General features: G+C 57.7%; 2 protein-coding genes across 3 annotated transcripts; one reads left to right on the forward strand and one right to left on the reverse strand.

Annotated features, from left to right (window-relative positions):
• Window positions 1–474: 474 nt before the first annotated feature.
• Window positions 475–6760, reverse strand: MYL9 (myosin light chain 9). 2 transcript variants are annotated; one of them, XM_042886681.1, is made up of 5 exons: window positions 6689–6760; window positions 5848–5918; window positions 2412–2615; window positions 882–1043; window positions 476–760 (listed from the first exon to the last, which is right to left on the reverse strand). In XM_042886681.1, exons 3-5 carry the CDS (start codon window positions 2593–2595, stop codon window positions 588–590), a joined length of 519 nt encoding a protein of 172 aa, XP_042742615.1. In that variant the 5' UTR covers window positions 2596–2615; window positions 5848–5918; window positions 6689–6760; the 3' UTR covers window positions 476–587. The 2 variants fall into 2 exon arrangements, with proteins under 2 accessions (XP_042742616.1, XP_042742615.1); XM_042886682.1 differs by lacking the exon at window positions 5848–5918 and having other exon boundaries at window positions 475–760; window positions 6689–6749.
• Window positions 6761–8931: 2171 nt separating this feature from the next.
• On the forward strand, window positions 8932–11864 carry RAB5IF (RAB5 interacting factor). The gene is made up of 4 exons (XM_042886690.1): window positions 8932–9078; window positions 9331–9434; window positions 10748–10877; window positions 11295–11864. Exons 1-4 carry the CDS (start codon window positions 8947–8949, stop codon window positions 11334–11336), a joined length of 408 nt encoding a protein of 135 aa, XP_042742624.1. The 5' UTR covers window positions 8932–8946; the 3' UTR covers window positions 11337–11864.
• The last annotated feature ends 2315 nt before the right edge of the window (window positions 11865–14179 follow it).

Below are 14179 nucleotides of genomic sequence, written 5' to 3' on the forward strand. Positions count from 1 at the left end.
AGGAGCCGCAGCAGAGCAGCGAGGCGGGGGGACGCGGTGTGGGAGCTGGGGCGCGAGCGGCCCCAACCCAAACCCCGAACCCAGGGCTGCGCCAGGCAGGGCGAGAGCACAGAACACACTGCTGTGTCACACCCGTCAGACTTTATAGGCTGCTTCAGCTTTCTGAATCGCTTAGATCACAGGCTCTAAAGCCATAAAACAGCCAAAGAGGAAGAAACAAAGTGTTCTTTTCTTTCTTTCCTAAAGGAAGGGAGTGTGGGAGGAAAGGGGAGAGCTTCTTTCAGTGTTAGGTCCTCTGGGAGAGGGATTGCACTGCTTTGAGCCAGCCGGAACCCCCCCGGCCAGCGCTCCCCGGGCTGCCTGCCCCTGTCCGGACCCTCCTGCTGAGCGAGAGGAGCGGCGGAGCGGGGGGGGGGGGGGAGCCTGGCCGGGATCCCGGGGCAATGGGAGAGGACAGGCGGGCACGCGATGGCCGCACGGCATGGAGCAGGGTGCCGGCCCGGCCAGGGGGAGCCTGCGGTGGGGCTGGGCAGCGAGGGGCGGGGGTGCGGGTGGCACGTGAGGGAGGCGGGGGGCAGCTCTCGGCTCTAATCGTCCTTGTCCTTGGCTCCGTGCTTCAGGATGCGGGTGAACTCCACGTAATTGAAGTTGCCCTTCTTGTCGATGGGCGCCTCCCGGTACATCTCGTCCACCTCCTCATCAGTGAACCTGTCCCCCATGGTGGTCAGCAGTTCACGCAGATGGTCCTCGTGAATGAACCCTGTGGGGATGGCAGGGACAGCATCGGCGTGTGAGGGCAGCGTGAGTGCGGACCCCTCCACTGCCTGGCTCCCAGCCCTGCCCGCGGCCTGAGCCGCCTGCTGGCACTCCCCAGGTTGTACCTGTCGCCTCCTCGTCGAAGCAGGCAAAGGCATTGCGGATGACATCCTCCGGGTCGGTGCCATTCAGCTTCTCCCCAAACATGGTGAGGAACATGGTGAAGTTGATGGGCCCCGGTGCCTCGCTCATCATGCCCTCCAGGTACTCGTCAGTGGGGTTCTTTCCTGCCGGGCACAGGCAGGGTGTGGGTCCCGTACCCAAGGCCATCCCCAAGCCCATGCTGCCCGCAGAGCTCAGCTATGGCAGACTCCCAAGGATTTTTCCATTGTTTTTAGTTATTACCTGCCCGAATAGTGCCTGAGCTGACCACAACCACCCCAGGCTGCCCTGGCGATGTGCCCTTGCTGCTGCATCACCAGACTGGATGGAGTTCACCACCTACCCTTCCCCAGGGCTGCAGGGCAGAACCCTGAGCACAAGCTTGAGTATGACAGCTTCCAGTGTTCTTGCCAACCACTGACTACCACAGGAGGTGGGTTTGGGGGCTCATTCACAGATGCCATGAGCACAGGGATGGATTTCACAGCATCCACTGCTCCTGCTCAGTCCCTCTCCGTGATACTGTGTCCCAAGCATGGCTCCCAGTAAAGCACTAGGGTTGGCCTCTGCCAAGCACAGCCCTGACGCACTCAGTGCGTGGCCCTCTTGTGCTTTCTCTTCCAGGTGGGACCTTCAGAACAGATCCAGCCACCAGATCAATGATTGACAGAGCTCCTTCCATCATGGCATGGGGCCAAGAGGGGGACAGCAAGGGGGCAGGATCTGGGTGGGCAGCATGGCTGCACTGCTGGGTTTGGTCTCATCCCCAAGAGCCCCTGTGCCAGGCAGTACTGAGCCAGTGCCAGTGGCTGGGAAGTGCACATCTTCCCCAAGCTGCCAGCCTGCTTGGAGGGCTCTGCCTGGCTCAGTGCTGCCACCAGTCCAGGACCCACCTGCTGCAGTCCCCTGCCAGCACAGACACAGACCTCACCCATCCACAGCTTGAAGCCATCTCCCATATGGGACTCCGTGGCCAGCAGGAGGCTGCATCCTGCTCCATCCCTTGTGGAGGAGCCTGTGAGTGCTGGGTTGGGAGCCCCCTAACCACACTGACCCAGCCATGCAAGCTGGCATGGGACAGGTCTGTCCTGTCACACAGGCTATGAGCAACGAAAAGGCTTTGTCCTGGTGACACTTTGGGCTGGCACCACTCCAGCCCCCAGCTTCTCCTTGTGCAGAGCTGCTCCAGCCCCAGCAGAGGCAAGGACCTGTCCTTACCAGTGAATGCAGCTGTAAGAACAACAGACCCTTGGGCACCTCCACAAGCAGACTTTCAAGGCCAATCAGTGCACCAGAGGACGTCTCTCCAGCTTTTGCAGAACCAAACTGGCCCAAAGCAGGAGGGTTGTGCCCCAGTGCCACCCCAACAGCGGGCTCACTGCACGCTGACCAGGAGCCCTCACTGTTCCTGTGACCCACAAGCAGCTGGCCAAGGAGGCGTGAGGGAAATGGGACTGGGGGATTTGGGGAGGGGTAGGGGAGGGTCTCCTCACCCATGGAAGCCAGCATGTCATGCAGATCCTCCTTGTCGATGAACCCGTCACGGTTCTGGTCGATCATGTTGAAAGCTTCCTTGAACTCCTGGATCTGTGACTGGTCAAACATAGCGAAGACATTGGAGGTGGCGCGCTGTGGGCGCTTCTTGGTGGTCTTGGCTTTGGCACGTTTGCTGGACATGTTGGCTGCTGTGGTGGCACCTGGGGGCAGGGCAGGGCTGTTAGAGGGCAGCAGAGGGACACAGCTTCCCTGTGTTGCTGCACAAACGCCACTCACCAGCTCTATCCCTCAGTTTCACTGGCTGTCACCAAGTTAGGCAACAGTGAGATAATGCGGTCGCAGGGTAGGATGTGGGGACAGGGAGACCCGGGCTTTGCCGAGCACCTTGTGAGGTTCCAGGAGCAGCTCTCTGCCCCCGTTCCCAACGCGTTGCAGGGCTGTCCCCGTGCCCACACCCTCTGCCCACAGACCTGTTTGTTGGCTGCCCCCTCCGAACCCAGCACCACCACGGCTGCCTCCCAGGCGCCCCCTGGGGTTTCGACGCGGCCCCTCCCACGCCACGCAATCACCCCCTCCTCGTGCCGGAGCCCCTCCTCGCAGGGCCGAGGCTCTGCCGGTGCCCGGGGTTATCGCTGCGGACGCATTCCTCGCATGCCACCGCCTCCCCGCCCCCTCCGCCCCGCTCCGGCTGCCCGCACCCGGCTCTGTCCACGGGAGAGCCCCGAAGGCAGGTGGGGGGCGAGGGCAGCGCCGGGGGTGCAGGGGAGCGGCTGCGGAACGGCGGGGACGGAGGACCGCGTAGATGGTACGTATTATGAGCGACAGGAGATGAGAAGAGCCAGGCGGGGGGCAGGGAGGGGTCAACAGCAAGACCTCTGCACTGCACGGACGGATGGACGGCCCTCAGCGGGCTCAGCCGGGGCAGTCCGAGACCCAGCAGGGACGGCATCGCAGGCGGCCACTGCCTTGCCGTGGGGAGAGACAGTGGGCTCCGGGATGAGCAGATGGTGCCCGAACCCCTTCAGAGCCTTGGAGCAGCGGTTTGGAGCCGGATCAGTGCCTGATACACCTGCAGCGTGGGCACCGGGGCCCATCCCCAATCCTTATGGAGGGCCCTGCAGCACTGGCCACCACCAGCGCAGCCCAGGAAGAGGATGCTCAGACCTCTCCCGGTCAAATCCCAAAAAGTGAAGCTCAGGAAGCTGCCATCAGAGACAGGCCCGACACAGGGACCTTCCTGGCATCAGCTGCCATGCAGCACGGCCCTGAGAGAGAACCTGGGTGAAGTCAATCCACTGCCCAGATTCTTGTGCTTCCACCACAGCCACTGCTTTGATGGCAGCCCCAAACCTCAACTTCCCCATCAGGGACAGGGAGTCCCTGCCTGCTGCACGGCGGGGAGCAGTGCTAACAGAAAGTTCCTCAATGGAGAGGAGGAGCAGAGCGTGCACCTCATGCCTTGGTGGCAGCGCTGTCCCTGTGCTCTGCTCTGGCAGGGGACACACAGCAGCTGAGGGCCACATCACACCACATTTGGCAGTGCAAAGCAACAGCAGCATTGCCCCTGCCTGACCTGGGAGTGTGCCTGCCTGTGGCCCTCCCAGCAGTGTGGGCGCCAGTCTGTGTGGAGGAGCTCAGTCGACCCCCCCATCTGCTGTGCCAGCGCAGACCCAGCAATAAAAGCTCTGCTGGCAGAACGCAGCTCAGCCAGCACTGTGCCTCCCAACCACAGAGAGCAACGAGCAGAGCTATTAGCAGAAGAAATAAGCAGGAGTTTTGCTCTCACCACATGTATTAATACTACCCAAATATTTACGCTGCTCCAGCTGTGACCAGGCAGCACGAGCATGGCTCGGCATGAGCCCCCCGAGAAGGTTCTTGCTGGGGGGACTAAGTGCAATTTGGGCAGCACGTGGCTTTTTTCTGTTCGATTCCGCCGTTTGATCCAAAAAATTCCCTGGGAAGGTGTTTGGTCCTAAGGACCAGCTCAGCTCCTGATCGTTTCATTTCTGCTTCTTGGGGCTGCCTGTGGCTCAGAAAGAGACTCTGGGGCTGGGTGCAGGGAAGGTGCTCTGGAGGAGGAGTGCCGTGCAGCTGACCCAGGCTGTCCGTGCCCTGCTGGAGGGCCCGATGGCAGCCCTGCACCACGCAGCCCCAGGGTCTGGCTGTAAGGCACTGGCTGATCAGAAAACCCAATGCCAGAAGAGTTTGGGCAGCTCTGGGGCATAACGCCCTGTACACTGCGGGGCCGAGCATCCAGCTTCTCTGCAGCAAGAGGAAAAGCCACAGTGATGGGCCCTGCTTCGGCGAAAGGCCCATCCCAGGGCTGCACCAGACCAGGATCTGCCCATCACTGGCAGTGGAGCCACGGAGCTCCGCGCTGCATGAATGCAGCCACCAGCTCACCTTAGCCCTTCTGCCACCTGCCTCCTGCATCACAGGGCTCGTACCTTCCCCTCTAAAGAGGCAGCCCCACACAGCCATGGGCCTGGCTTGAAAAGTTACTGTAGAAAATAGATGCAGTTTTAAAGAGAAGGAGCAAAGACAGGCCGTTATCAGTAAAATAAGCTGCCATACATTTCCTCGTTGGTAAAAAGCAAGCGGCTTCACCCCAGTGCAGTGCCTGGCCATGCTGGGGGGGGGCAGACAAGCTGAAGGGACATCCTCATGCTGCCAGAGCATGAGTCCCTTCCCAGCCCCTCCTGCCCACACCAGATCTCATGTATCACTTAAGCCTCTTGTCCCAAGAAAAAATAATAAACCAGAAGAGAGCTGCTGCTGGGCAAGCAACTGCAGGGGCTCCTGGCAGGCCTGGCTGGCATGAAGTCACTGACACAAAGGGGACAGGGGGACCTCGGCCTTCCAGCTGCTGCACGGCTCAGCATGGTGCAAATATGATGCTGGGTACTCCTGTGCTGCTAAGGGTGTCCCAAGGGTGGCTCCTGCAAGGCTGGGTATCCAACTGCAGGGAGTGCTGCATGGCTCTGCCACTGTGCAGGGCTGCTTGCGGGAGGGAAGGGCATCATCTGCACGACACCCCGGCACTCAGACACAGGGCATACACCTTCTGAAGGTCGATTCAAACAGCCTGCACTGCTCCTGGGTACAGCCCCGTGGGAATAAACAATGGCCCCTTTGAGAGTCTGTTTCAAGCAGCAGCAAGCCAAAACACACAGCCTTTACTGAAAGGTGAGCGTGCTGGAAGCTGAGCTGCCCGTTTCTCCCTGCTGCTAGAACCCCAGCCGGGGTGCAGAACTGCTCGGCTCTGTCCTCACTGCACACACAGGATATTTGACCACGCATGTGGAACCACACCACACACGGCCCTTCTGCCGTGCCCAGGGCTGGGAGCAGAGAGCACCCAGCAGCACGGGGCAGGAAGGCTGCGTGGCCCCACGCCCTGCCGTCTTCCCAGGGAATGAAGGAGCTCACCTCAGGGGGGAATCCGGCCTCAGTGCGTTGGGGGGAGGCGGCAGCAAACTCCTCCTACAGTAGCGCAGAGCCTGCCAGTGACGAGGGGAAAAAATTCGAGTGACTGAAGAAACCGACCATCTTTGGTAAGCAGCAGCGGTTGTTGACACTTCAGGATGTTCCGCTCCAAAGAATGCTGCCCCAGCCGCTGCTTTCTCCATGGCTAAGAACCTCCCTGGCTTTTATCACGTTTGTAAAAACATTTTGTTCCAAAAAGGCATGCAGGGAGCGGAGCGGAGGAAGCCAAGGGGACCTGAAGTTTTCTTGGGCAAAAAAGTTCCCTCGCCTCTGAGGAAAAAGAGCTAAATAAAGCATTTCTGCCTTCCGACAGTTTATTGCTTGAAGTTGCTCACAGGTCTCGTGGGAGATCTCTGGAGCATCACGCACGCATCTCGGTTTGGGCTCCGGCCGTCAGTAAGACCCGGGGAACAGACGCTCCGGGAAGGAACGAACAGAGCCCCGTGTCAGCGCGGGACGGGTCCCGGCTGCGGTCACCGCAACCGCCGAGAGCTGCGCTCGGGATCGCTCCTCGCCTTCCCCCAGGGAACGCCCCGTACGGGACGGGGACCCGAGAGGCTCTCCTCTTCCCGCGAGGGTCGCGGGGCTCCTCCCGTTCCGCAGGCTGCAGCAGCGCGGTCGGTGCCCCCCGGCTGCGCCCTCGTGCCCCGCAGACCTTTCCCGAGCTGCCCCCCGGCCGTGCCCCGCATCCCTCCCGCCCGCTCCGTCGGGGCCGCCCGGTTCCCCCTCGCCCCGCCGCCGCCGGGGGTCGCGGGCAGGTCCGCCCGGACGGCACCTCTCTCACCTGGGCCGGAGCGGGGCAGCTGCAGGACCGACGGCGCTGCTCTGCGCCCCCGGCCGGCGGCGCGGCCCTAGGCGCGGGCTGGGGTCGGGGCGGTGCCGGACCCCTCGTCCCGCCCCTCCCGGCCCGGCTCGGCCCATACAAGGCAGAAGAATGCGGCGGGGCCGGGGCGGCGGGGTGCGCTGTAGGCTGTACATAGAGGGAAGGACGGCCGGGAGGCTCACGCGTGGCCGCTGACACGGGAGATGGAGGGGGCACCCAAAGGTGATTCCAGCCCATGGCTCGTGGGGGCCCCGACGGCGACCCGGGGGGATTTGCCTCGTTTCCCCGGGGCCAGAACTCAGCCTGCGGAAGGGTGAGGGCGAGCGGGACCAAGAGCTGACACGAGCTGCGGTTCACATCGAGCCGCGGCCCTCATCCTCCCACCGGGAATCGCCGCTCTGGGGCTGCGCGGCTGTGGGGCTCTGTGCTGAGCCTGAGCTCCACGTGGGGCCTTCCCGAAAAAATTTGCCTTTTAAAGAAAAGAAAAGGAAAGGAATAAAAAAGGAAATAACATGTCTCAGGAGGCAGAGAGCTGAGCTGCAGCCCCATGCTGCTCCCAAGGGTTTTCCGTGCATCCGCCCTGAGCACAGCGGTGTCTGCGCAGTGCCCGGCAGCCCCAGCTCCCAGCAGCGAGCCGCCACTGCGCCCCGGGGCAGCAGTGAATGTGGCAGCTCCTCACACTCTGTGCAGCCTCTGCAGTTGGATGCACACAAAGGGCTGCTGCTGGGATGCCCAGCACACACTCCTCTTCCTCCCTTCCAGCCTTTCCCACCTTCCCTTCTCACAGCGCCTCCAGCTCCCTGTATGTCCTCCTTCCCTGACTAAACGTGTGCTGCAGAAGGGAGCCTGTTCCTACTTCCACATCTTCTTCTCTCGCCTCTCTTCTGCCTCTTCCTTGTTCTTTCCTGCTATAATTTTACTTGGTTTTCTCTCTGGAGGCAGTGGGTCATGGAATGGAGCTGGGGTAAAACAAGGCAGTCTTTTAGCACGTCAGTTTTAGATCAGTTTAGACCCAAGTGTCCCATCATCACACAAATGCTTCCACCCCTGGAAATTGGCATTGATCAGGAGCACGGAGTCAGGGACTCCTTACAAGCCAAGGACACAGCCCAAAGTCCTGTTGTCCTTCAGACGTGGCCGCTGCTGTGCTCAGTGCCCCTCTCATTGAAGGATGAGGGCAGAGGGGGCTGCCGTGCCCCAAATGCCTGCAGAGCCCCAGGGGAACAGGGTCAGAGCAGCCCTCAGCAAGGGAACCTGTCATGGTAGATGTCACATGTGAAGGTTCCTATGGGAAATACAGCACGGGTCCCCTTCTGTCACGTTACCCTCTTCATAACAGTGGGAGTCCAGTGATTCAGACCGCCCTCTTCAACTTGCAGCAAATGCCTCAGAGCACGCAGTCAGGGACCTGACAGATAGCTGGGGCAGTGCTGGGAAGCCCACAGATATGTTACAGAATTGGTATTTGAATGACACGACAGCAGTCCAGGACAAGGACTCCTCTGCCTGTGCAGGAGCTCAGCGGCCTGTTGCCAAAGTCAATAGCAAGGTGCTGCTGCAGTGCTTTGTCCTGCAAGCAGAAAGCAGCCAGGCTCCAAAAATGCTGAGTCAAGCACATGCTGGGCTGCACAACAGAAAAGCGCAGGGCCTTAGGGCCACTGTTTGCTAATGGAGAAATGAACGAAGCACTGGACTTCACTGCGAGTGGGGACCTGCACGGACAGGCAAGCAGGGCGCAGCTCCCGAGGAAGGATCTGCGCAGGGCTGGGGCGGAGGCGGCAGGTCGCGCTGCGAGGCCGGGTTCTCCCAGCGGCTCCGAGGTGCCCGCACGTGCGGGACACGCGGCGCCCGCAGTTGGCTCCCGGGCTGCAGCCAGCCCGGCCAGCTCCGATCGCTCCGCCGAGAACGCGCCGGTTCCGGAGCGCCCCGGACTCTCGGCCGCCCGCAGGGCTCAGCAGGCAGACTCCGCCGGGGGCCGTAAGGAGCGCCGGCTCGGCACCACCCGCCCCGCTCCCACGGCGTACCGAGGCGAAGCACCCCCCCGTGAGCCCTCTCGCCCGCCGTAGGAGGGCGGGGCGCCCGCTTTGGTCACGTGTCTCCCGGCAGCGCGGCGATTGGCGGCCGCGGGGCGCGGGTGAGTGACGGCGCCCGGCTGCCGCTTCCGGGGCCGTGCGGGGCCGTCGGGCGGGAGGAAAGGAAACGACAGGAGAGGAGGGAGGATGAGCGGCGCGCGGCGCAGGGAGGAGCCGCCGCACGCGCAGCAGCACGCGTTGGCCAACGGCGGCGGGGCCGGGCCGCGCGGCTCCGTGTGGGGCAAAGCGCTGCGCAGCGACTCCGCCTGGCACGACAAGGTGCGCGACTCGGCCGGGCCGGCGGGCGGCGTTGGGAGGCTCCGGGGAAGCGCCGCCGGCACCGCCGTCTCGCGGCCTCCCGAGCTCCGCTTCCGCGCTGTCGGGGTCGGCGGTCCTGGCCGTGCGGCTGTCGGGGAGCCGCTTCGGTCTGTGGGGCGCTGGAGGCGGGGGCTCGGGGCGGGGCCGCGGCTTAAGCCGCTGTCTGACGATTGACGAAGAAAACAGAAGCCTCGTTTCGCTTTCTCTCCTCAGGACGAGTTCTTAGATGTCATCTACTGGTTCCGGCAGATCATCGCGGTTATTCTGGGAGTCATCTGGGGGGTGGTCCCTCTGAAGGGATTCGTGGGGATCGCAATGTAAGGCTCCTTCCCTTTTCTGCCCCGTGCGCTTTCCCACGTTTGGTCCCGGCTTCTTGTCTGTTTGCAGCCTGTGCTGTAAATACAGCTGGGCACAGCCCCTGCGTCTGCCCTGTGTCTCAAACCCAGCATTGCATTCCAGGCTGCTGTTTGTCAGGAAATTCAAACCCTGACACCTTCATCAGGTCCTTTCTCTCTCCTTGAGCTAACGCTTTTTTTACTTTTTCATTTCTTTTAGCGTTGTTAAAGAAGATGGGGTGGAAGGAGCTCAGCTGACTTGTGAAGTGTCCTATTTGTGCGTGTGTAAAAGGGGGCTTCAAAAAAGTGACAGGAAATGCTGGGGAGTCTCTTTGCAAATGTCTCTGCTTAATTAAGGCCTCTAAAAACAGCTCTCAGCTCTGGAGCATTTATTGAGGAAAATGGAATGACCTGCCCTAGCTGTGCTGAGGGGATGGAGGGAGTGTTGCTGCCTGCCTCTAAAAAAACCCTGAAGTTTGGAACTTAAGGAAATGAACTGCAGGACAATGGTGCTGTAACAGAAGCGCAGTAGCTACATGCAGACAGTTGCATCTGAAGTGCTTCTGCTAATAGATGATGAGGAGAGGAGTTGGGAAGCATTGCTTGTACTCAGTCATCCATTTGTTCCCAAGGCGTCTTCAGGTGCATGCGCCCATTTCTGTGCTACGTGTTGGAAATAAAAACGTAGTATAATTTGGGAAACTAAAAGCTTCTAGAATCATGCATGCAGTTGCTCTATGATATGTGGTTGAGCAGCTGCTTGCAGCTTGCTGCTGGTATTTGAACCTGCATGTCTTCAAGTAGGGCCGTTCCTACAGCTTTCTGTCCAGAACACATACTTGTCCCTTGTGAGATTGTCTCAGCCTGAAGTTAGAGTAATATAAGGCCAAACTGGTCTAAGAACAAATGGGAGGTCTCATTTTTTTTTTTGTCTCCATTGTCTTCTAACACTCCTCCCTTTTGGCAGCCTCAAAATCAGTGTGTGCAAGGAAATGGGATTCTGTGGTGGGAGCAGTACTATTGCTGATCTGCAGGATTTGCAGATCTGCTGGTATTTCCAGCTTCTCATCGCTGTCTGTTGAGCCTTAGTTGCTGTAGGTTGTGCCTCGTGAGGTGAACCTCATCCAAACCCAGCTGCTGACCTGGAGGGGCTCTTGTAAGGAAGACACTGAGCTGCCCGTGTAAAGTGACAGGAATAGTGCTCCCTTTCGCCTCTTCTCTGCTGACATTTCATACGTTGCCGTGTGGCATACTGCACGTGCAGTGAAAATGACGGTTTCTGATCTTTCTTGCAGATTCTGCCTGATCAATGCTGGTGTTCTGTACCTCTACTTCAGTAGCTTCCAACAGATAGATGAGGAGGAGTACGGGGGCACGTGGGAGCTAACAAAGGAAGGATTCATGACATCTTTTGCACTGTTTCTGGTAACATCTCTTGCTTTCTTTAAGTTGGTTTGTGAATCGTGTTGGTAAACTTTCTGAGGGTCTGGAAGAAAAGCTGGGGCACTGGTAGAAGAGATATGTTAACATCATCTGAGAAGTGAGCTTCATGGGAAGAATTGCCATTACTCCCCTTCCCCAGGTGCCTGAATGCCACATGACTCGTGGTGGTGTTCCTAGATGGCTGGAGGGACTGTGGTGGGATTTATTGTAGCTATATTAATCACTCTGGAAGCCAGGCGAGATGAATGGCACCATTTGTGGTGCATGGAAATCCCAGTGCCTCTCTGATGCACTCCCAGAACTGGAATTCAGACCCCCATCAGTGAGGCGTGAACTTGTCAGTGTTCAAACCCTCTCCAGAGGCACGAAAACAACCTTCTCTTCCTTTCTTCTCCACAGGTTGTTTGGATAATCTTCTATACTGCCATCCACTATGATTGACATGGTCTGCAGCTTTTGCCTGTTAAATCAGTTGTCAGTAAATCAGGAAGGTTTTAATAAATCATCACCTTTAGCAGACTGGTGGGAAGCCTGGGGAAGTCCAATCAAGTTCCTTCTGATCAGCATGGAAGAGCCCCACGCCTTCTGCTGGAGCAGCCAGTCTGACTCCGTTTTATATACCTGTTAGTTATTGGAACTATCAAAAGCCATTGGAATTCGTGGAAGTGGTTCAAGACTGTTCAGATCTTCGACTTTCTGCGACTCTAGCCAGTAATTGTGTCAAACTCCTGTATGCTGAAGATGGAATCTGTTAATTTAATGTATGTGTGCCCTGTATCTGGAATCTCTCATTACATTCTCACGTGTCTTCCACTGTTGTCCTTTATACAGACAGGTTTTTAAAAAGAGATTGCAAGGTTGGTGAAGGAAGGCCCTGCAGCACCAGAATATGAGTTCAGTGGCTGCCCTCAGCATTTTTGGTAGTAATCAGATCTGAATTGATTAAACAGACTGTGTTGGTACAATTTCTCATAGTTTGTTTTACTTGCTAATCATTTGTTCACCGGAATTTTCAAATAGTCCTTGCCGAAGACAAATTTCTAAACAACTTTGCTAGAAAGAGCTGTGATTAATTTTGTTAACAAATGTTTAACTTAAAACATGTTCCGGAGGCTTGGAAACACCGCTGCGTTTTGCTGGCCTGATTATGGAATTGCCAACACTTACCTCAGAGCTCAGTGGTCTCGAGGAACCGTCATTGTGCAGGTGCACTTGGAATGGTAGGCATTTGAGTCCTTTTTCACTTGTCTTTAAAAGCTTTTTTTAATTTCAGCCAGCTTCAGATGTTCCTTGTTAATAACTGCAGGAGACCAACACAATCGAGGCAGCTAACATCTTACGTGTATAACTACTGATTGGCGAATCAGGCAGATCCAGAGAAGCACATGGCCTCTGGTTTGCAAGGTGCTCTCTGAGTTGGTCACACCACAGCTCAGTTCCTTCCTACTCATGCCCTTTTTATGCTTTGGTGAGGAGTCTCTGCTTTAAAAGTGTTTTTAAGGACTGTATTTCACAAGTAGTGACTGAGAAATGCACAGTCCTTGTTTTTGCCTGAGGACTTAGCAGCCTAGCTGCCATGTGGTTCTTGCTTCTGTAAACCACAGCCCGTTTATCCAACAGGAATCCTGACCTAAAGCTGCCTTGTAGTGAGGAGCTGATGGTTTTGGCATGCCCTTGGTGGAAGTCTGTGTTGCCTTCTTGGTGGAAATGAGCATGCAAAGCTGGGAATTTGATTCTCCAGCTGCTGAGCTGGGGCTCCAGCACTGACCCACCTGTGCAGGTGGCTTTCCTTTACCAGGGAGAATGCTGGCTGCTCTTGGAGGAGAAAAACACCCCTGGGTAACTTATGTCCTTGGGCTGCCGAGGGAACAGTGCAATAGCAGGCAGCTTCTGCTACGTGTGAGTTGCCAAATTAGGTAAACGATCTCAAACGAGCTACATTTGCTCCTCCCCATCCCTGAACTTGATCAACCTTTTAGTCTGATGCCTTTTTTTATTTCCCTCTTACTTCAGCTGAAAGCATTAATTTCCAGTGATGATTACATAGCCTGCCAATTCTTAGTCACTCTTCACTACTGGCATCTGCAGCCATGGTGAATCGCTTTATACTTGAAGTGCTCTAATAAATGTCACCTGGATAACCCGCTGTGCAGCTTCTGTATCCTCTGGTCTTGTTTTGCAGAATATTGGGAAGCTGAGATTCCTTCAAGAGTCTGAATTTTAGTAAATATCTTAGCCAGCAACTCTCTGGGTTTCTTAGGTCTCTTGTGTTGCACGCTCGACTGCTGTGCTTTCAGGAGACAGAAGCATTTGTAGTGGAAGTGGTAGCCAATGCTCACATCCAGGCTGTAAGAAGCAGGACAAACAGTGCTGTCCCTGTATAAGCCATGCTGTCCATTCAGGCCTCAGCACGCTTGCTCTGTGCTCTTGGTTTCTTGCAGGGCTGGTGACTGAATGACGACTGCTGGGAGGCTGTGCTGCTACAGGGCTGCAACATGGAGAAGAGCTGAGCTGGGCGGTGGGAGCTGCAGCTGCCAGTGTGCAGTTCCATAAGCAGGCTGCATCCTTGCGTGGTCTCTGTGACGATGCAGAGGAGGCTGTGCTGCTTACAGGTTCTGGGAGGCTCACTTGCTTTGGCCCTGTAGGAATGTGGCTTTGGCTCCCAACTAGAAGCAGTGGTTCCTGGCAGGAAGGAACATGAGGAAGGTTTTCCCTGTCCTAAGCTCATTCTGAGGAGAGGAGCAAATGCATTCTGGTGCGGCACTGCCAGAAGAGTTTCTTGTGAGCTCTCTTCTGGGCTGTCAGACCCCAGCTAGAGCAGCTGTCAGGGTGGCACAGCTCTGCAGGCATTACGACGGCACACTGCATGGCAAACGTTTATCCTTGGGTTCGGTCCAGCAAGGGAGTTCTGCTGATGTCACTTTCTTAAACAGCCTGGCACGGCCCTAAAGCAAGCAGTGTCCGTTAAGGCCGGAGTGCAGCGCTGAGGTTTCAGGCTCTCTGCGTGCCTCACGGAGGTGCACCTTCATTTCCCCAGCCTGACTTCCAAGCTCCCGCGGGCTGTGCTTGCAGCCCGCTGGGGTTCACTGTGCACGCCTTCACGAGATGCCGCCGGCAGGAGGGGAGCCCTCCTGAGGACGGAAGGCCGCAAAGACGCAAAAACGGAGCGGGCTGAGGCCGGTTCGCAGACACGCTCCCGCGAGCGGGCGGTTACCGGTTACAGCCGGCAGCACCCCCGGGCCGCTCGGGCTGCCGGCGGGCGCGAGCAGAACGGCGCGGAGCCG

This window comes from Lagopus leucura, unplaced genomic scaffold, assembly GCF_019238085.1.
Source record: "Lagopus leucura isolate 7727_CA_CO unplaced genomic scaffold, USGS_WTPT01 Super-Scaffold_100060, whole genome shotgun sequence".
Lineage (NCBI taxonomy): Eukaryota > Metazoa > Chordata > Aves > Galliformes > Phasianidae > Lagopus > Lagopus leucura.

Bases quoted from the DNA above. Each gene is read 5' to 3' on its own strand.
- MYL9 (XM_042886682.1), bottom strand. From the start codon at position 2,595: ATGTCCAGCAAACGTGCCAAAGCCAAGACCACCAAGAAGCGCCCACAG. The intron at 1,044-2,411 runs GTGAGGAGACCC...TGTGCCCGGCAG, and splicing joins TGACATGCTGGCTTCCATGG to GAAAGAACCCCACTGACGAG. The intron at 761-881 runs GTACAACCTGGG...CCATCCCCACAG, and splicing joins CTTCGACGAGGAGGCGACAG to GGTTCATTCACGAGGACCAT.
- RAB5IF (XM_042886690.1), top strand. From the start codon at position 8,947: ATGAGCGGCGCGCGGCGCAGGGAGGAGCCGCCGCACGCGCAGCAGCAC. The intron at 9,079-9,330 runs GTGCGCGACTCG...TTCTCTCCTCAG, and splicing joins ACTCCGCCTGGCACGACAAG to GACGAGTTCTTAGATGTCAT. The intron at 9,435-10,747 runs GTAAGGCTCCTT...TCTTTCTTGCAG, and splicing joins GGATTCGTGGGGATCGCAAT to ATTCTGCCTGATCAATGCTG.